The sequence below is a fragment of the Ascaphus truei genome, chromosome 17, assembly GCF_040206685.1.
Source record: "Ascaphus truei isolate aAscTru1 chromosome 17, aAscTru1.hap1, whole genome shotgun sequence".
Classification (NCBI taxonomy): Eukaryota; Metazoa; Chordata; class Amphibia; order Anura; family Ascaphidae; genus Ascaphus; species Ascaphus truei.
Window position 1 is genome coordinate 20,685,989 of NC_134499.1, and position 22,609 is coordinate 20,708,597.

Here is a 22,609-nt window from a genome sequence, read left to right on the forward strand (position 1 = left end):
CAGATAGGACAATTATGGAAGCCAAATGACATCACGTTGCCATAGCAGCACAACATCATGTGAGCCCGCACACCGGGTTACCATGGCGATGCGATGCCGAAGACAAGGTAGGAGAGTTAGGGCCGTTATATAATGTCCGCGCGCGCCTGTGAGAATGCGCGTGCGCGTGATGCACGTTTTTTGTGTGTATTCTGTGAGCAACTGGGGTGGAAGGAAATGTGTATATGTGTGTGTGTGTGTGAGTGTATATGTGTGTGTGAGTGTATATGTGTGTGTATAGATCGTGTGGGTTAAAAATGTATTAAAATATTTAAGAAGAAAAAAAGAAATTTTGTATAAATAATATTTTTTATTGTGCAGCTTTGACACATTCATACACACATAGATACACACATAGATACACACATAGATACACACACAGATACACACACAGATACACACACAGATACACACACAGATACACACACAGATACACACACATATACACACACATATACACACATAGATACACACATAGCTACACACATAGATACACACATAGATACACACATAGATACACACATACACACATTTCAGCGACGGTAGCGGCGCAAAATCATTATTTTCCTCATCTTCTCCCTCGTCGGCCGTCTCCGCGCTCATTGCTGTGTGCGCGCGCGGCACCATTATCGAAAGGCTGGCTACCCTCAGCCAACTATAACTGCCGTGCGCGCAAGGCGGAGCGCACACAGCGGAGCGTGCACGGCCACTATATAACAGCCCTAACAGAGGCCTCGCGCAGTCCCCCGGCATTTAATTGAAATGCCTTGGGGGAGTGCATGGGACCTCCACCCCCTCCGAAAAATCTCACGCCCCCCCATTTTGCGCACCCCTGGGTTAATGCAAGCTCAGATCTAATTGGTTTCCATTGAGACAAACACAATGGGACCAAGTAATAAAAATACTGTTACATTGATTGTACGATACTTCTTCTAAAGGAGTGTCACCGTCTGCAGAGTGAATCGCCTCCCCTGTTCTTCTTGGTTTGTTTTTTGTTCTGTATGTTAAACAGGCCATATCTGCCCTCTCCCTGTTTGTCCTGTTATACAGCTAATTCTTTTACTTCTACACTGTTCAGGTTCTGTAAATGTGCGTGCCTCATGCTGCGAACTCGTCTTAGACCCTGAAGTAATTGAGACATCTTGTGTTTTCACACCTAATGGGTGTGTTTGCAACATTTGTATGTTGTGTAATAATGTTTCCAAATGACTGGACAATAATAATCTGTTTACAAGTTTTGAGTCCCTTGGAGACATTGACTTTCCTGGTTGGTGCCTCAGGCTGCTAGTCCTGAAACTGGTAGAGGGGGAGGTCCTATTGAGCAGGTTCCTCCCCAACCCGACCCGCCCTGGCCACAAATAAAGCTTATATACCATCTGGGTAAAAGCAGGAGATTAACCTGGCTGCATACAGCATGAAGACCATAATCTGCCTCGTGTGCGTTCTCCTCATAGAGCAGAGCGGTGCCCGGGACATCTCTGTGTCCAATGGACAAGGTAAGAGACATGAACCCTTAGAGCAGCGGTGGGCAACATGATATGCAGAAGTAAGAAGAAATATTCAAGTCCTGGAACATTTGGGAAACAGTGATCATTACATGGTCCCACATGAAATAAATGATCAAAAAACAGATTGCTTGGGTTTAACAGAGACCTTAAACGTTAGAAAGGCAGATTTTATTTAAACGGGGGGACTAATCTACAAGGAATACATTGGGATGATGTTTTTGCAGGGAAAAATGTGGAAGATAATTGGGCAGTCTTTAAAACATTGCCACAAAGCAGGGGAGCGGGGGAATGCGACCCAGGGAGAAAGAGAAAAACTTGCATAGAGCAGGGAAAACTGCATTCTCAGAGCGTAGGAGACCTTCAAATATTATACTCACAAACCAAGGAGGTTTTAAGGGCACATCCAAAACAGTGGCAGGTGTGGGGTGGTGGTGATAATACACACTCAATCCGGCGATCTCACAGAGTAAAAGCCATCATGGTGCAGATTGTACTGAAAAGGCTACTTGATGATGTAAAAGTCTGTTAAGTCTTTAAATCATTGTTAGAAAAGCACACTTGTCAGTGTACAGTATACCCTTGGGTGATAAGTATAAAAGAAATAAGTCAAAACCAATGTGTCTAAATAAACAGGTTGGGGAGGAAATGGAAAAGAAGAGGCAGGCGTTTAGATTCAGAAGGGACGGAGGCATCGTATCAGAATTATAAGGAATGTAACAAAAGTTGCAAAAGGGCAATCAAATGAGCAAACGTGGATAATGAAAAAAGGATTGCAACAGAAAGTAAGATCAACCCTAAAAAGTTCTTTGAGTACCTTAATAACAAAAAAATCAAAAAAGAAAATATAGGACCTTTTCAGTGTGAGATGGGCAGGCAGATAATTGGAGATAAGGGAAAAGCAGAGGTATTAAACAAATTCTTTACCTCTGTGTTTACCACGGAAGAATCAATTTAAATACGGTAGTAGTGCCGCAGGAGGAAGCCACAACCTCTATATTAAATAAAAATGAGTTAACTGAGGAAAAAGTTCATGGGCGGCTAGATAAAATTAAAGTAAACAAGGCACCTGCCCGGTGACATACATCCAAGAGTTCTCAAGGAGTTAAGTTCAGTAATAGCCAAACCAAGCCATTTAATATTCAAGGACTCAATTTCCACAGGCTCAGTACCACAAGATTGGCGTAAAGCAGATGTGGTGCCTATGGCTATGTCCCCGCTGCAGACAGCGGCGCGCGCTGCTGCGCACCTCTCACCAGTTCCTCGCCTCCTTTCTAGCAAGCCCCGGTGTCTCCTTGCTTGTTGTCTCACTTTGCGCTGTGGCGCTTCAGCCAGCAGGGGATACAACAAGATTGTGTTACCGTGCGGCAACGCATCACATATTGCGCTGTGAGCCAAACAAGAGGGGAGATCGCCGGGGCCAAATCCCTTCCCGCAGCTGTAGTAACATGGGTCACTTCCAGAGACCCCCTGCTTTCTTGTTTATTACACGACATCAACATGTCAGGATATTTCAGTTATAAGCCAATTTATTTATATCCGTTTACCTGGATGTTAAAGTGTGAGGATATAAGATGGCCGTGTAGCACACAGTTGATACATTTGCTTCCCTACTTCTGGTCAGGTACATGGGGTTGTTTACTTAACCATTCCTTGAATGGGTCATATGACTGCAATGTGTCCTGAAACTATTTCACACCGTGTGGTCTTTTAACGCGAGTTATATTTTCACATGGATATTTGGCAAGTAACAAATATTTCACTACCAATGCTAAAGCACTTTGACGGAATAACAACCGATGACAGCCTAGCAAATTCATGGCCGTGCCCACCTGGCCCGTTTAGGCCATGCCCCCATGCCTCCGAATTCTGGTAACAGACTTCAAATCGCTGTTGTCAGCTTTGCACGGTGCTGCCAGAACGCCAGGCGTGCGTGTAGCAGCATCCAGCGGGCCCTTAGCCTATATTTAAAAAGTGAGCTAGATCACACCCAGGGAATTACAGACCTGTAAGCCTGAATTCAATAGTGGGTAAGCTACTTGAAGGTTTAATACGGGATAATATTCAGGAATACCTAATGGTAAACAAAATGATTAGTAATAGTCAGCATGGATTTATGAAGGATAGATCATGCCAAACTAACCTTATTTGTTTCTTTGAGGAGGTAAGTAGGAATTTAGACCCAGGGTAATGCAGTTGATGTGGTCTACTTAGATTTTGCAAAGGCTTTTGATACGGTTCCACACAAGAGGTTGGTGTACAAAATAAAGCAAATTGGACTCAGTAAAAATATATGCACCTGGATTGAAAACTGGTTGAAGGACAGACAACAGAGGGTTGTCATAAATTGAACTTTTTCAGGTTGGGCTAAAGTTGTGAGTGGGGTACCTCAGCAATTGGTAGTGGGACCCCTGCTTTGTAACTTGTTTATTAATGACCTTGAGGTTGGCATTGAGAGCAAAGTCTCCATCTTTGCTGATGACACTAAATTGTGTAAGGTAGTAGAATCAGAGCAGAATGTAATGTCTCTCCAGAAGGACTTGGAGAGACTGGAAACTTAGGCAGGTAAATGGCAGGTGAGGTTTAATACAGATAAACGTAAGGTTATGCATTTGGGAAGCAAGAAAAAACAGGGAGGAGTGGCTCAGTGAGTAAACTGTAAACTGAGTAAACGGTCTGGCACTGAGTTTGAAGCAGGGGAACCTGGTTCAATTCCCGGTGTTGGTTCCTTGTGACCTTGGGCAAGTCACTTTATCTCACTGTGCCTAAGGCACCCTTTCCTAATACAGACATCAGGGACACGTACCTCTCACCCCCTCCTAATACAGACAGGGACACGTACCTCTCACCCCCTCCTAATACAGACATCAGGGACACGTACCTCTCACCCTTTCCTAATACAGACAGGGACACGTACCTCTCACCCTTTCCTAATACAGATATCAGGGACACATACCTCTCACCCTTTCCTAATACAGACAGGGACACGTACCTCTCACCCTTTCCTAATACAGATATCAGGGACACATACCTCTCACCCTTTCCTAATACAGACAGGGACACGTACCTCTCACCCTTTCCTAATACAGATATCAGGGACACGTACCTCTCACCCTTTCCTAATACAGACAGGGACACGTACCTCACCCTTTCCTAATACAGACAGGGACACGTACCTCTCACCCTTTCCTAATACAGACAGGGACACGTACCTCTCACCCTTTCCTAATACAGACAGGGACACGTAGCTCACCCTTTCCTAATACAGACCTGAGGGACACGTACCTCTCACCCTTACCTAATACAGACATCAGGGACACGTACCTCTCACCCGTTCGTAATACAGACATCAGGGACACGTACCTCACCCTTTCCTAATACAGACATCAGGGACACGTACCTCTCACCCTTTCCTAATACAGACAGGGACACGTACCTCTCACCCTTTCCTAATACAGACAGGGACACGTACCTCTCACCCTTTCCTAATACAGACAGGGACACGTACCTCTCACCCTTTCCTAATACAGACAGGGACACGTACCTCTCACCCTTTCCTAATACAGACAGGGACACGTACCTCTCACCCTTTCCTAATACAGACAGGGACACGTACCTCTCACCCTTTCCTAATACAGACAGGGACACGTACCTCACCCTTTCCTAATACAGACCTCAGGGACACGTACCTCACCCTTTCCTAATACAGACATCGGGGACACGTACCTCTCACCCTTTCCTAATACAGACATCAGGGACACGTACCTCTCACCCTTTCCTAATACACAGACCTCAGGGACACGTACCTCTCACCCCCTCCTAATACAGACATCAGGGACACGTACCTCTCACCCCCTCCTAATACAGACATCAGGGACATGTACCTCTCATCCTTTCCTAATACAGACATCAGGGACATGCACCTCTCACCCTTTCCTAATACACAGACCTCAGGGACACGTACCTCTCACCCTTTCCTAATACAGACATCAGGGACACGTACCTCTCACCCCCTCCTAATACAGACATCAGGGACATGTACCTCTCACCCCCTCCTAATACAGACATCAGGGACATGTACCTCTCACCCCCTCCTAATACAGACAGGGACACGTACCTCTCACCCTTTCCTAATACAGACATCAGGGACACGTACCTCTCACCCTTTCCTAATACAGACATCAGGGACACGTACCTCTCACCCCCTCCTAATACAGACATCAGGGACATGTACCTCTCACCCCCTCCTAATACAGACAGGGACACGTACCTCTCACCCTTTCCTAATACAGACATCAGGGACACGTACCTCTCACCTTTTCCTAATACAGACAGGGACACGTACCTCTCACCCCCTCCTAATACAGACATCAGGGACACGTACCTCTCACCCTTTCCTAATACAGACATCAGGGACACGTACCTCTCACCCTTTCCTAATACAGACATCAGGGACACATGCCTCTCACCCTTTCCTAATACACAGACCTCAGGGACACGTACCTCTCACCCCCTCCTAATACAGACATCAGGGACACATGCCTCTTACCCTCCTAATACACAGTCATCATGAATACACATACTTCTGACCCCTCCATAATACACAGGCATGAATCAGGGATACTATACTTCTCCCCCTGCTACTTTTCCCACCTTTGTAGACTGTTGAGGAGACCATAAGACAGATGAGGAGACAGCTGTGAGCTGCATGTTTGGGCGATGGGCCTGGCTTTAGCTGCTTCCACTTCTCAATGTAAATAAAAATACCACATGTGGTGCATTTGCATGTCTAACACAGGTCTGCAACCCTCTCTATTCCCATTACAGGCATACCCCGGTTTAAGGACACTCACTTTAAGTACACTCACGAGTAAGGACATATCGCCCAATAGGCAAAGGCAGCTCGCGCATGCGCCTGTCAGCACGTCCTAAACAGCAATACAGGCTCCCTACCTGTACCGAAGCTGTGCGCAAGCGGGGAGACTATAGATCCGGTTAGAAATGCGTTATTTACATCAGTTATGCACGTATATTACGATAGCAGTACAGTACATGCATCGATAAGTGGAAAAAAGTTAGTGCTTCACTTTAAGTACATTTTCGCTTTACATACATGCTCCGGTCCCATTGCGTACGTTAATGCGGGGTATGCCTGTATTGCTTAGCAAACAGTGCTACCACTGCAGCCAGGGATTCTGGGGAATGGCATGCAAATGAAAACTCGCAGTAAGTCACTCTTTACTCCTCATCCATTTGAACATGGACCCTTATAAGTGTATGCATGCCATATTACACAGCTTATCAGCACAGCCTGGGTTAAAGTGCAAAGCCAGTAAACCTACTCACAGACAACTCTTTCGACATTTTGGGTCTCATCAGTGCGAGGTTTGTTACTGACTATGAAACGTGGAGCTGGTAAGTGGGTATAACCTTCCGAACGTGAAATATATGTAGCACTGAGCTGTTCCTCTTGCAGAGAAGCCTGGCTCCTGCCCACCACTATCAATGTTCGCTCTTGGGAAGTGCGGTATAGGGTGCGGATCAGACGATGAATGTGCCGGCAATCTCAAATGCTGCAAAACAGGCTGTGATGGGATTCACTGCCAGGTGCCTGATGGTAAGAGAATAACCATGTGTTGCAGCCTCCCACCCAGGAAGGGTCTGCGATTTTCTGTCTCCCCTCCCCTCAAGAATCTCTCCGCCCCCAGAGAGGATCCCCCTCAGACAGGCTGCCTTTTCTCTCCCCTACCCCCCCAGACAGTGGGTCTCTCCCTCCCCGGCAGTGTACACTGCGCTGCGTGTGAGATATTTTGCAGGAATCTTTATTGCGTTGAATTTTGCTCCATGCAGACAATTTTATTATTCTTGGTCCTCATTAGACAAACAGGGAAGTTGCCCTGAGACGTTGGAAGGTCAACCCTGTGACAACGCCATTCACTGCACATCTGACAGCAAATGTGAGACAGATTTGAAGTGCTGCAAGACAGGCTGTGGAGGTTTCTCTTGTCAAGCTCCAGGAGGTAACATACTTGTGTGAAGCACCCAGAGAGTCATTTCAGCACATCTACTGCAGGTTAGGGTAAAAATAAAATAAAAAATAAAAATCACGGCAGTTGAGAGTGGTTGGGAGAGAAGCGATGGTCTGAGACATTAATATGTCCATGTGGCATGTTACATGACTCACAGCAGTCTATCAGCTTCTCAGAACACCTGTTACTGCTGCTGCTCCATGTAATCGCTCGCTAACACCTTCCCAAAGGGTTAACAGGCACAAATATTTTTACGAGTACCTTGGTATATTGATGCCGATATATTTTCCAAGTGTCTTATTGACAATTTACACCACTGAACTCATGTGGCTTAATCTGTCACATTAAATGGAGAATTGCGTTATGAACTGTCCAGTATAGTTCTACTTTGTATCTGTCCCAGAGGAGACCTGTACTTAGGAGAATTTGTTTGTCTATGTTGTGTTGGCTGCACAAGCAGGATTCCTCCCGCCAGAAACTGTTTCCCCGCACTTTTGGAACTGAAACTGATAGATACACCGACCGTTCATGTGTTCATGCAGTTAAAAGATGGTGCCTGTCATTGAGTGTCCATAGATCCAAGCTTTGCTTCGCTCACATATGTATATGGTGACTGTTACAGGGTGAAAAAGAGAGATTACCCTGCCCTAAATATACCAGGTCGGAAGAGGGCTAAAGCACTGCTGTGTGACCTGATCTTTGAAGAAAAAATGTAAATCTCCTCAGGGATGTTCCGTCCTTAAATGTAACTTTTTGTATGGCAAATTAAAGAAATCAAAAACAAACGTGTCCTCTTTAAACTGTGAAACTTCAGTTGTTTGGGGTAAATAGATACAAAAGGGTTGCCATGGTAAAATAATTTTAATAGAATTAGTTAACAATAAGGTTTCCCCCCTTGACATTATGCAATATATTAATAACTAGCACCGAGTAGAAAGAACAAGAAATAAGGCATCAATAGAAGTGCATCTTAGTGAACAAGACTTCAGGCTAAAGTGTCATTAACTGGCCCACGTTTTTGCATTGTGACCCCTATATAACCAAGCATTGGTACTAGCAGAGAGAAGACTACAGGGTCACTCTTGCCCGGAGAACATAGCTTCAATAAATAAAGGTGGATAGAAATAACCAGATAACACCGAGCATTGTAACTTAAATGTCTTTGGGTGAAGCGCTCAGCACCGCTGAAACATGAGGCAGGCAAGGGTCTCCGACACTGCAAATCATTGGTTGTTCAATGTTCTTGGTACCCTTTCTTCAGCACTTAACCAAAGTTTTGCCTCCTCAACATTTTTCCGAACAACCAGCAGGACTTCACACGAGCCTTGCGAGATGCACTCCTGCAGGAACTCCCTGCGGGGAAAAAAAAATGTGCAAAGAGGAATATGGGGCTTGGATGAATATGGGATAACATTGGCAAATGTTTACTTTCTATGGCAGGGCTGTAAAGTGGGATTGTTGCAGACCCTACCATGAAAAGCTTAATATTGTTGCCTGAGACACAGCGAGATGAACTGACAATATGGAAAAGCAACACTGATTCCAACCAGGTCCTCACACTCCACAAGCTTATTAGCACCAACATTATTAAGTAAAAGAACATGATGTTTGCCGACTCACATGGTTTGATGCTTTTAGAACTGTAGACTTTTACTGTACAGCCAGATGTTGTGAGTATAGGCGCAGTGCTTCATGAGACAGGCAGAAGAATTGTCCTACCTGAACCAGGATCTGCGACCCTCATACACCACATGACACGTCTTACTCTATTTATTTGTGCACATTTTGTCTTCTGGTCTTTCTACTGGTGGAGTTCTATTTTGCAAAACACACAGACACACAGCGGAGAGATGTTTTTTTATTTTTCTCGTACAAATGTATTTAATTCAATATTGTGTGTTTAACATTGCCATTTTTTTAGCATTGACATTGCCAATAAAGGCATCTTTATTCATTTGCTTCTTTGCCTCTCTCTATATTTTTCTTTTGGGGGAGGGGGCCTGAGTGGAGAGAGGTGGAAGAGGGGGGGGAGCAGAGAGAGGTGGAAGTGTGGGGGGGGGGAGCGGAGAGAGGTGGGGGGGGGAGCGGAGAGAGGTGAAGGGGGGAGCGGAGAGAAGGGGGGAAGGAGAGAAAGGAGAGAGGGGGATGGGGAGAGAGAGATAGGGGAAGAGACAGAGAGAGGGAGGGGGGATTGAGGGGGAGAGAGAGAGGGGGCCAGAGAGAGAGTAAGGGTTGAGAGAGATGGGGAGAGAGAGAGAGAGGGGGTGAGGGAGAGAGAGAGAGAGGGGGTGAGGGAGAGAGAGAGAGGGGGGTAGGAGAGAGAGAGAGAGAGGGGAAGGGGGAGAGACAGAGAGGAGGGAAGGGGGCGAGAGAGAGGAGGGAAGGGGGAGAGAGAGGAGGGAAGGGGGAGAGAGGAGTGAGGGGGAGAGAGAGGAGGGAAGGGGGGGAGAGAGGAGGGAAGGGGAGAGAGAGAGAAGGGGATAGAGAGAGAAGAGGAAAGGGGAGAGAGAGGGGGAGAGAGGGAGAAGGGGGAGATAAAAGAGGGAGGGGGGGGGACAAAGAGGAGGGAAGGGATACACCCCCTGCTCCTGCTCTAAAAATGTTGCAGGACAGCCGATCGATCATGCTTGGAGAGCTTGTGACAGTCACCTCTCTCAAGCATGAGCGAGTTCAGCGGTAGCGTGGCCTCAGCCTAACTCTATTCATATATCTTCATCTCTCCTTTCTTCCCCACTTCTCGGTTCACATGAACTCCTTTCTTACCTGCACCCTCTGACACCACACAGCTATACACCCTGCACTAAATCACACCCCCACAAATCATCCTCACACATTCTCTTTCTGTCCATGCTTCTCCTTGCTTCTGGGGATATCTCTCCCAATCCTGGTCCCTGCTTTATTTCTACATGCTCTCGTCCTCGCCTGCCAAATGCAACTTCTACTCCTTCTAGTGTTAATTAACCCCTCTAACCTCATACCCATCCCCTGCCACCCTCCCTCTCTCCCTTTCTCCTGTGCCCTTTGGAATGCTCGCTCCCTTTCTAACAAGTTCCTCTCTGTGCATGACTTCTTTCTTTCTCACTCTCTGCTCCACGTTGCTATAACTGAGACCTGGCTCACGCACTCCGACTCTGCTCTGGAAGCTGCCCTCTCTTATGGTGGCCTTTTTTTCTCCCACACTCCGCGCCCTGATGGCAGGGATCGAGGCATGGGGCTTCTGCTCTCCTCTCTCTGCTGTTACAGAGCCTTTCCTATTCCTCCCTCTCCTACTTTTCTAACCTTTGAGGCTCACACTGTCCAGATCTTCTCTCCTCTCCCTGTCCACGTGGTGGTCATCTATCGCCCATCTACCTCTACTCATCCCCCTTCTGTCTTTCTCTCTCACTTTGAATCCTGGCTCTCTTTCTTTCTCTACTCAGTCTCCCCTGTTCTTCTCCTTGGGGACTTCAACTGCCACATTGATGACCCCTCTCTCCCTTGGGCTTCCCGCTTTCTCTCTAACCTCTTCTTTTGGCCTTCAACAGTGGACTGCAGCCAGCACCCACAAGGATGGCCACTACCTAGACCTGGTTTTCACTAAAATCTTTTCTCTCTCTGATTTCTCCATCTTCCCCTTTCCTCTCTCTGACCATCCCCTCATCTAATTTTCTCTCTCTCACTTCTCCCCTTCTCCATCTCCCCCTTGTTTCAGCAGAAACCTGCACTCTATTAACCTACCAGCTTTTGATTCCACTTTACGCTCATCCCTCCCCTCCCTATCCTCTCTCAGCCCTGCTACAGACCCCGACAACCTGGTCAAGAACTACAACTCTGCCTTATCCTCTTCTCTTGATCTACATGCCCCGCTTTCTCTCTGCCATCCTCCCTCTACCCCAGACCCTGGCTAAATTCCCACACGTGCATGCTGCGTTCCTCCACTCGTTACTCTGAACGCCCCTGGAGGAAATCTTATTCACTCGCAGACTTCCTTCACTACAAATTTATGCTGTCTTTGTTTCAACTCTGCCCTCTCAGGCTAAACAACCCTACTTTTCTTCACTAATAAACACGCACAAGTCTAACCAACGCCAACTCTTCTCTGTCTTTGACTCTCTACTCAGACCACCCTCGGCTGCCTCCTCTTCTTCTGCCATCTCACCTTCTGCCATCTCACCTCCGGACTTTACTGACTATTTTAAGGAAAAGGTGGAATCCATAAGTCAGGACATCCCCTATGTTTCCTCCTCCCATCCCACACCGCTTCCTAACTCTCTTCTTGCCTTCCATGACTCTTTTTCCGCTGTCTCGGAGGAGGATATGTCACTGCTGATCTCCTCTTCTCCCTCTACCACATGCCCTCTTGACCCCATTCCCTTCCATCTCCTAAAACCTCTTGCTCCTTCTATAATCCATACGCTCACACAGATTTTTAACTCCTCCCTCTACTCTGGTACCTTTCCCTCCTCCTTCAAACATGCAACAGTAATACCATTACTCAAAAACAGCAAGCTTGACCCTACCTGTCTTTCTAGCTATCTACCTGTCTCCCTCCTGCCTTTTGCCTCCAAACTCCTTGAACGTCTTGTATTCTCTCGTTTGCTCCATTTTCTCAACACCTATTCTCTCATACACGCTCTACAATCTGGCTTCCCCACTGCTCACTCAACTGAAACAGCCCTCACTAAAATAACTAATTGCCTCCAGGCGCTGACTTAAATTTAACATGGCAAAAACAGAGATCCTTATACTTCCTCCCAAACCTGGCACTACTACCTCCTTCCACATTACTATTGGAAGTACCATCATACACCCAGTAGCCCAAGCATGCTGCCTAGGTGTCACACTCGACTCCTCTCACATTCTCCCTGCACATTCAAAATGCCTCTAAAACCTGTTGCTTTTCCCTCTGCAATATTACAAAGATACGCCCTTTCCTCTGTTACTCAACTGCTAAAACTTTGATTCAGGCCATCATTCTTTCCCATCTCGATTACTGTAACCTCCTGCTGTCTGGCCTTCCTGCCTCTCACCTGTCTCCCCTACAATCTGTTCTTAACGCTGCTGCCAGAATCACTCTACTCTTTCCTAAATCTGTCTCAGCGTCTCCCCTGCTGAAATAACTCTACTCGCTTCCTATCAAATCCTGCATCTCGCACTCAAGTCTCCTCCTCACTTTTAAAGCTTTACACTCTTCTACTCCTCCTTACATCTCGGCCCTAATTCTCGCTATGCACCATCCAGACTCTTGCGTTCTGCTCAAGGATGTCTTCTCTCTACCCCTTTTGTATCTAAAGCTTTTCCCACCTTAAACCCTTCTCACTGACTGCCCCACACATCTGGAATGCCCTACCCTCAATACCCGACTAGCACCCTCTCTATCCTCCTTTAAGACCCACCTTCAGACACACTTGCTTAAAGAAGCATTGGTGTAGCACCGTTGCTAATACTATACGCGATACATAAAGCTTGGCCCCCTGCAGTCGTACTTACCTGAATTTCCTCCTACTGTCTTTATACGTTCTCCCCACCAATTAGATTGTAAGCTCTTCGGTGCAGGGACTCCTCTTCCACAATGTTACTTTTATGTCTGAAACACTTATTCCCATGATCTGTTATTTGTAGTTATTTGTTATTTATATGATTGTCACGTGTATTACTGCTGTGAAGCGCTATGTACACTAATGGTGCTATATAAATAAAGACACACACACACACACACACACACACACACACACACACACACACACACACACACACACACACACACACACACACACACACACACACACACACACACACACACACACACACACACACACACACACACACACACGCAGTTGCTCACACTATATAAATAAGTAGTTAAGCCAGACCCAAAAATTAATACAGAGAATCCTGAGAAAAAACAATTTCTAAACAGGATAGCCTGTGACTAAATAACTAGGGAAACACTGGTGGTGCTGGGGGAAAGAGAAAAAAATATAACACACAAAAAGACTGAGACAATCCCCAAAATAGCACTCTAAATATACCACAGAATAACTAATCTAATATAAAGAAAAAAGACTTGGATTCTAAGTCAAAATAGAAAAAGGAAATGATTTTAATAACGAGCAATAAGACACACTAACATTAAAAACATAAACACACTGTAGGCAGCATAACAAAAATAAAAAAGCTGTGACTAGAAAAATAATGCATTTAATATCGCTGAAAGTAAAACCAAGAGCATAAATGTATCAAATAATATACCTCTCAAAAATATGAGGTGATACAAATGAGCTAAAGGATTACAACACCCCCTAGGATCCTAGCTACAAATAATATAACTAAACCCAAAAGAAAAAATAATTAAGTATATACAATGAATAAACTTATATACACAATAGTGAACATAAGAAAAAATAATATATCTTAAACCAAGGGGGAGACACGGGGGAAAATAAGATGAAAAGTACTCAAACCCTGTGCAGCAATAATCAAAAATAATAAAAATATCAAAAAACATGAGTGCAAAACATTCCTGTGGATTCTGACAAAAAGGAAAAACACATGGCTATATAGGATGAAAAATAAAGCCAGTACTGGATGCTCAATCAAACCAGCGTTTGCCTACATCCCACAAAGGGGAAAGGACTCAAAGCAGCAGAGAAAGTGATACTCAGCTGTCCATAATAGTGAATGAGTCAGTCCAAGGGAGAGTAATTCCAACATAGATTGCAGTCTCTCATATTGTCCACAGGAGTTGCATCATGAAGCAAAGGTCACGCTGTGAAGCGCTATGTACACTAATGGTGCTATATAAATAAAGACATACATACATATATACATAACTGCTGCTCACATGTAATCAGGATATTGGTGCCAAAGTTGAAGTAGTCAGGGCAGATACTAAAGAAGTTAATGCACACAATGTTTTTGGTTTATACATTTTACTGGGGAATATACAGAAACTATCAGATCTCAGAATGGGAAAGGGTGTTTATTAGATGTACCAAACAGGATGAAATGTAGACTCTTCCCTCTATCTAGATAGGTAAATGGTGTTTATGGTGCATCACCATAGATAGCTCATTATTGTGCTGATAATTCCTTATACCAGGGGAGCGCAAACTTTTTGTGCTGCGCCCCCCTGTCTCTCTGCCCCCGGCTCTCGCGCCCCCCTGCCTTCCTTCAGCCGCGTCAGATGACGCTGCGTGGGCGTGTGATGTCAGGTCACATGGTGCCGCGGCGTCTATTGACGCCGCGTTGCCATGGCGACGCAACACAGGCGGCTGAATCCCGGTAAGTAAACAGTTGCAGGGGCCTCACGCGATCCCCCGGCATTTAATTTAAATGCCTGGGGGAAGAGCGCGGGGCCTCTGCAACTGCCAGCGCCCCCCCCCAGCACAATCTCCCGCGCCCCCCACTTTGCGCACCGCTGCCTTATACCATAGTGGATCCAGGTTTAGGGACATAAAGTATAATCCATAACATCCCAGGGTGTGAAACCAGAGGCCTGGTGGTTCCCACGCGGGTACCCCAAAATAGGTCTCCTATTGATGGTGTACTACACCCTGGGGAAATATCTCAATCAGTCCAGCACTGGAGGGTAAAATAATAATGGGCCTAGGCCCTTTACCTCCCTTGGTGGTGTCCTTGATGCGTGGATCTGTTCCTGTGTGCAGTCCTCTCAGGGTAAACATAAACAGCAGAGGTGTAGAGGAGCACAGCAGCGTTTCTTGGCAGCATGCCAGTTGGTGGATCGCCAAAATGAGGGTAACTCCAAGCAGGGATTAATATTAAAAGAATACTTTAATGGTCAGTGCAAAGCAAAACAAGCTGGTGCGCTCCTACCATTGTTTTGCTTTGCACTGACCATTAAAGTATTCTTTTAATATTAATCCCTGCTTGGAGTTACCCTCATTTTGGCGATCCACCAACTGGCATGCTGCCAAGAAACGCTGCTGTGCTCCTCTACACCTCTGCTGTCTTCCCTCTATCTAGTTAACACTTTTACAGCTGAAAAGATCCTCACAAGAGCCAGAAATCGGGCACCGCGGCCGAAGTGCTGCACATGAAGCCCTTACCTCAGCTCCTTGGGCCCGCCGAGCTTTACTGGAGCTTTTAGCTTGGAGTCCAGATTGTAGTAAATACCATGGATTTGTTGCACTGCGATCCAGTGTTCGCGTGTAATGGAATTGAAAAAAATGAATCCAAAGTTCAAAAGCAGTGCTTCCAAGTAGAAAGAAGATTCAGGGAGAAAAACGAATCTTCCAAAATGCTAACAGTAATTGTAAAGTATATTGATGCACAGTCGGACAAGGGGGGCTGAATGTATAATACAAGGAGTAAATTCATTTGCAGATGTGGGAACAGTGTTCATCTACTAGATCAGATGCATTTGTAAATAGGATACAATCCAAGCATGTCCCCTGCAATCAGAGACTGCTGTGTGAGATCACAGAAGCAGCCAGTCCCCGGTGTAGCCGAACAAGAGAGGGAGGGCAGGGGGGGGGGGGGGGAGAAGCAGAACCGTGTAGCGGCACACCCCTCTCCAGTGACCCAGATGGCAAAGATAACCCTCAATACCTTCGTAAGTCTCTCTCTGTATCAATCCTCTTCCTGGCATATGAATATATAATGGGGAATGAAGAACAGTCCCAGTTCAAACTATACGTCCCATAGGGGAAAAAAGGGTGTGTGTGGCGAGCACGCGCGTTTTAAGTGAAACTTCTTTGTGTTTTGTCACGGGAATTGTAATTATACTCTCAAAAGTCTTTCATTCAATCAAAATCATCAAAATAGAATTTCAGTGACAAAACACAAAGAAGTTTCACTTAAAACGCACGTGCTCGACACACCCCGTTTTTGTTTTGTCTGAGAAATAATGTGACAAGGTGTGTGTGTATGAGTGTGGTGATAGTGTGTGTCACAGAGGTGTGTGTGTGTGGTGAAGATAGAAAGTCCAACTCGTGCGCTCCGATAAGTGTCTGTTGAAAAATCAATATGCCCGGTTGGGGGGGGGGGGGGGGGTATTGTGAAGGGGAGCAGTAGCGTGTCTTGGAGAAACCAGCGGTATAGCAACTGAACTCCTATTGACAGCTAAGCAGCTCTCACAGATGTCAGACAAACTGGGATGGCTCCAGGGGGCTGAATACAGGATAGCGGAGGTAAGAAAAAACCCTCTCTCCTCCCAGTTTGTATCCTGGTTGACGCCTTGTCCCGCTGGCTTGAAGAATGTAGAGACCGCACGTCCGCGGTACATGGTACACAAACACCTCCTTCCCCCTGTGGTGCCGCCGAAGACAGAGAAGCAGCAGCAGCAGCAGCAGAGTTGGAGAGATTCAGGGGACTCGGACAATATCCAAGCAGTCCTCCCACTCTGTCATTTTTGAATCACTCACATATGCCTTAATAAAGTCCTTTCAGTTTTCCATACCTGGATACCCCGTTTTTTCACATGGGTCCTGTTTGAGGACTGCCTGGATATTGTCTGAGTGCCCTGAATCTCTCCAACTCTGCTGTTTGTGTGGTGAAGGTGTGTGTCACTGAGTTGTGTGTGTATGGTGAAGGTATGTGTCACTGAGGTGTGTGTGTGGTGAAGATATATGTCACTGAGGTCCCTGTCACGGGGGACCAGAACTTTTAACACCGAAACCACCGGGATCATTATCACCAGACAGGACACAATAGTTGAATAAACAAAAGTTTATTCTGGCAAACCAGCAAATACACAAAATACAAGATCACAGTGAAACACTGGGGTCCTGGGGGAAAGGAATTTAGCCTAAACCAGGTGCACAAGGAGAAATGCTGAGAACACAAATCACATACTGGCTTGCTAACTGTGTGGGGAACATGCTAACAAAGGGGGGGCGGGGGGGGGGGAAGTGCTTTTTTATGTTACCGTCCCGTTCCCCAATTCATACAGATTTCCCCCTTCCAGACTTCACACAGCGATTAGCTCTTTTATGGAAGAGGTTACACAAACATTACATCGCGGCCAACATGAGCCTCATAGATGCAGCCATTACACACGGTATTGGGCAGTCAGCCAGGCTTCACCTTTATTATGTGAGGCTGGCTACCCTTACCGTGACATCTCAACCTTCAAGATGAAGGGTCTGGTACCGTCAGGTGGCTCCCCAAGCATGAAGACTCTTGAAGTCCTGTGTCGTACGAGGCTGGGGCCGTCCTGTCTGGAAAGTCCGACGGCGTGTCATGGTAGTGCTGCCCGCAGAGCAGACCCGTCCCAAGACTGAGGTGGAAAGTATAATACCACGCACCCGCAGCAAAGGGTGCGGAGTGTGGTAATAGTTGCCAGGCCAGGAGTCTTTAGTAAGGGAGCCAAAGGTACTTGCCGTGTCCGGAGGTAGAAGTATTGTGGTGATTACCGTAGCCGGGGGTCGAGGGTGCCAGAGGTCTGGGAGGTAGAGGAGCGAGCCGAGATCGAAGGGCGGAGAGAGACTGCGTCGTGAGGAGAAAGTCGGGGTACAGAGCCAGAGGAAGAGTAGAAAGCCAAGCCAGGTCAAACCTGAAGAATACGAAGAACAAGAGCACAAACGAATACTAGCCCAACTAGCAGAAGCTATGCAGAGCAATGATTCCCAGGGAGAACAGGGGTAATATACATGAAGGGACCAATCAGGGAAGGAGGCAGAGCGGGGGTGTGCCATGGAGCAACTTGTGACTGGTGCAGTCTGTGATCCTTGCCTGTGATCAGCTGTGGAGTGTGAGAGCAGGAGCGGGGCTTCAGCTGTACACGGCAGGCGTGGCTAGAAGGCTGGAGGAGTGAATAAATTACTGCCGGAAGCGTGCGCTGTGTAAGATCCTCCTGCGCACGCCCCGACAAGATGGCAGACGCAAGAACCGGCGTCAGGCGAGATCGCCGAGTCCCACGCCGAGGACACGTCAGTGGGGAGCGAGGGGCGGCAGCAACAACCTCCGAGGCAGGTAAGGAGGTGTTGCGTGAGCCCTGCTTCCTGACATGGCGTTGCTGGGTTCCCTGCCCTCTTTGGGCTGAATTGGAAAAGCACACTCCTGAAGGGCAAGGCTCCAGCGCAACAACATCCGATTCTCCCCCAACACCTGCTGCAACCAGCCCAGGGGGTGATGATCCAAGATCACGGCGAAGGACTTCCCATACATGTACAGCTGCAACCTCCTTAGAGCCCCAACTAGGGCTAGGCACCCTTTCAGAGCCTGGAATGCCACCCCACACTCGGGAAACCAGGCTACCAGCACCGGGAGACACTTTTCTGTTAACTCAGTAAGGGGCTTGGCTAAGGCACTATACTGTGTCATCAATGTCCTATAGTAAACCTGCACCTCCTCGACTTCCCCCTCAGTACTCCACTCCACCTCCACAGAGACCCTGAATGCAGTCTTGTGGAGGAGCCGGTGATCCCTGGTGTTGACCGGGTGATCAGTTAGATGGGTCCTGCCCGGCTTGTCCGTACACAGGACCCAGTCTCTCCTTAGCATCTCTCATGTCTGCTCCCACAGGGGAGATGCGAGCTGGGGACTGATCCCCACCTGCTCCACTGAGCCTCCCTGACTGGCTTTTCCCAGGACATCGGGCAGAGCCTGGCTCTCTGGATCTCCCAGCAGCAGGCTACAAATAGCTAATGCCATCGTCCCACTCACAGCCTCGTGCTAAAAGGGCTCACCTATCCCCGGTGGCAGTCTCAGGGGAGTTTTCGCACGGTCACCCGGCTTGCCTACTCGCTGGCAGACATCACGATTGCCAATGCCTCCTGTGATGCCCCCGGCAAGTAGAAAGCCTGCAGTAGCCGAGCTCTGCTAGCAGGACCGCATGGGCTACCTGCCACAACTGTTCCCTATCCACCAGGGGAACTACTATTTGTCTCCTACCTATCCATGATCTGACCAGAGCCCCCAGGGCTTGTTCCCAGTATTAGAGCCCACAGTGCTGCAGGGACCCATCAGACCCGATCTCAGAGTCAGACTCGGCCACCCGAAGTCTTATGCCCTCAAGATCGTGTTCTGATTGCACCGCTTCCCTGAATTCCTTGCTCAGCTCCAGACAGGTGCTCTCAGTCACACGGCCAAAGGAAATGTCGGGACAGGGGTCGGGACAAAGGTTTAGCTCGTGTTTGCTTACCTGCCGGGTCTCCCCCGGGACATCGGCTTCCATTGTCTCCAAAAGCTGGGGAGCGATGATCGGGGTGGTGGACAGTGGTGCCAAAGGAACCTCCGCCTGGGCAACTGCCCGACTTTGCCTCTGGGTGACTGCAGCCATTGAAGCATCTTCCTCTGCATAGGAGCAAGTGAAGCGCCCCAAGTCATTACCCAGCAGGATGTCTGTGTCCAAGCCTAGTAACACACCGACATCCTGGACTCCTCTACCGGTGCCCCAGTCGAGGAACACCTGGGCAACTTGCAGAGACTTGGGGGCTCCATCCGGCATCTGCACCTGTATCCCGTCCCTGGGAGCAGGTGCTCTGGGCTGACCATATCAGCTCGCATCAGAGTTACCATAGCACCGGTGTCCATCAGGCTGGTCGCCTGCCTATGGTCACCGGGTGCACATGCCTGTGGCAGACATCGTTGGCCTCCAGCCCGATGGCTGCGACTTGATGTCCCTCTGGATCCACTTCAGCTCCTCCGGCTGCTGCTGGGTTAGCTGCTGCACCTGCTGCACGGCTTCCAGCTGCTCCCATGTTGGGTTCAACCCCATGTAGGTGATCGGCCTCGCCGCTTGGGAGCGTTGCCCTGTATTGGGGTTACTGTAACATGGAAAGTAGGGGCAGTCTACCCACAGATGTCCTGGCCGGTTACACTGGTAAAACTGGCGCTCATGGGCAAACTCCGTGGGCTCCAGCGCCTGACTTGTTCCACCCTGGCTTGGTGGCCTGGGGAGGGTCCGCTACCTCTGAGAATTTGGTTGCCGGAATGGAACGGGGGTCAGGACCTGCTTCTGGAAATATGGCTGCGTGGTCACAAATTCATCTGCCATCGTGGCGCCTCCTGGTGTATTCCTGGCTTATGGTCTATGACCCACTCCCAGACCTCCGGTACACATTTGATCTAAAAACTACTCACAGATGATGAGGTCCATCAGGTCCCGAAACGTGATGACTCCGCACCGGTTCCCCATCGACGGCTATGATGGGCTAGCCGGGAGTCAAACTCTACATAGGTGTCCCCTGCGCCTTTGTCCAGAGCCCTGATCTAGGTGTGATAGGACTTGGGCATGACCGCATACCTGGCCATAAACCTGGACTTCACAAGGTCATTATCGCCGGCATCTTGACGTTCAATCTCTCGGAATGCCCCCCTTGCCTTCCCACTCAGCTGTGAGCTCAGGTACTTTACCCACGCTGATTCCAGCAACAAGTGCAAATAACATTGGTTCTTGAATGCACGCAGGAACCCATCAATGTCATCGGTGCCATCCACGAGCCTGGTGAAGTTCTGGTATGACAACCGGGAAAGGTGGCTTCGGGAACGGCGACTACTGTTCGTGGAGAGGGCCAGAGTGGGTGTCGCAGGGCGTGAAGCCATCTGAGCAATCTGCAGGCATTGTTGCACGGATGCCTCAGGTCCCAGAGAGGCCACAAGAGCCATCAATTCGGTCGCCGCAGTAGGAGTGGCTACCTGGTTAGCCACAGGGTGGTCCTCCTTTCCATCCAAGTTTCCCCCGCGGGACTCGTCCCCCAAGCTATCGGAAATGGCGTTAGTGGCTGCAACCACTACCTTAGACATGCTGGCTTCTTGCCGAACAATATCCTCTGCGAGGTCCTCTTTGTCTCTGCCCTCAGTCGGCAGACCATAGCGCTCACACCGTGCTATTACCTCGGCTCGGGTCCTGTTACAGAAATGTACAGCCTTTCCGGACATTCTGGATCGGGTCGAATAGTACAAGGGGAACGTGAATGGAGAGGTATACATGACTATGCACTGCATGTCTGGAACTACTGGTCCTGGAGTCTTGAAACCAAGACTGACTCAGAACTGAAAGTCCCGCAAGAGCTTTAGAGCTGAGCCCAGTGATCCCACCTCTGCCACCAGAGTCCTTGTATATAATGCAGTCCCCAGGAAACTCCATATTTATTTAAAGTAGTACTCCCTTCCCCCCTCACACGCTCACTTTACACAAATGAGAGTCAAGGCACCCATGTAACAACAAATGGGGGGAGGGGGAAGCAGTAAAGTAGGGGGATCTACACCTTTTAATGTCAGGGGTTTCAGTGCAATTAAAATTGTGCATGTTTTTTTGGGGGGAAACTACTGCACATGCACGAGGCGACGGTGACGCTGTGCCGGTCGCCTCTGCACATGAGTACCGGGCGACAGATGCATCTACGCATGCGCACTCGGTGACGGCTGCGCCTGCGCATGAGTACTCGTGATGGCCGCATCTGCGCATGCGTACTCAATGACGGCCGCATCTGCCTTGTGTGCGTACTCAGCAATGCCTATGTCTGTGCATGTGCAATCAGCGACGTCACTTCCGTTACACATTTCTGTCATCATGAAGGAGATTTGCCCTCGGTGCCACTAAAGAAGTTTCACTTCAAAAGCAGTGACTGCCTAAGCCGCAGACTGCAGTTACTCAGTGGCTGTTCCATCTGTGCTCAGAGGGCGTGCATCTGCAGTATGTGGTAAATCAACAAATGTTACCTGTAAACATGTCAGTGGAAAGTACATTTCCTTTAGAAAAAATGTGGTCCCACAGGTTACTTGCTTGCTAAAGAACAGGATTTATTATGAAGCCAGGGATAGCATAACAGCCAAACGAAGAAGTAGCACTCAAAGTGTCATTGACAAAGCGCCCTGTGCGTGAAATGCGTTAGAGTGCTACTGCTTCGTTTGGCTGTTATGCTATCTCTTTGCGTGTAATGGGGAGGGAGAGGAAGCCCAGGGAGATACGAGATGGGATGTTCAGAATGAAGCCAAAAATCTCACTCAAGACCAGAGACCTTTGAACAGAAGCAGCAAAAACCTTATATGAAAATGTCTTCACTATCCCTACCCCACACAGATTGGGGTTCTAAGCCAATACATCTCTCAATGATACACTTTCTGCAGGATAACATCCCCAAAATTGAC

General features: G+C 48.0%; 1 protein-coding gene and 1 long non-coding RNA gene across 2 annotated transcripts; one reads left to right on the forward strand and one right to left on the reverse strand.

Moving 5' to 3' along the window:
* The first annotated feature begins 1,377 nt into the window (after positions 1-1,377).
* Positions 1,378-8,358, forward strand: LOC142468110 (WAP four-disulfide core domain protein 18-like). The gene is made up of 4 exons (XM_075574247.1): positions 1,378-1,535; positions 7,021-7,161; positions 7,424-7,564; positions 8,196-8,358. The coding sequence occupies exons 1-4, from the start codon at positions 1,454-1,456 to the stop codon at positions 8,198-8,200; spliced, it is 369 nt and encodes a 122-aa protein (XP_075430362.1). The 5' UTR covers positions 1,378-1,453; the 3' UTR covers positions 8,201-8,358.
* A 57-nt stretch (positions 8,359-8,415) lies between these two features.
* On the reverse strand, positions 8,416-15,720 carry LOC142468111 (uncharacterized). Its single transcript, XR_012788581.1, has 2 exons — positions 15,622-15,720; positions 8,416-8,926 (listed from the first exon to the last, which is right to left on the reverse strand). It is a non-coding gene; the product is annotated as an uncharacterized LOC142468111 (long non-coding RNA).
* Positions 15,721-22,609: the final 6,889 nt, after the last annotated feature.

Bases quoted from the DNA above. Each gene is read 5' to 3' on its own strand.
- LOC142468110 (XM_075574247.1), top strand. From the start codon at position 1,454: ATGAAGACCATAATCTGCCTCGTGTGCGTTCTCCTCATAGAGCAGAGC. The intron at 1,536-7,020 runs GTAAGAGACATG...TTCCTCTTGCAG, and splicing joins CTCTGTGTCCAATGGACAAG to AGAAGCCTGGCTCCTGCCCA. The intron at 7,162-7,423 runs GTAAGAGAATAA...GGTCCTCATTAG, and splicing joins TCACTGCCAGGTGCCTGATG to ACAAACAGGGAAGTTGCCCT.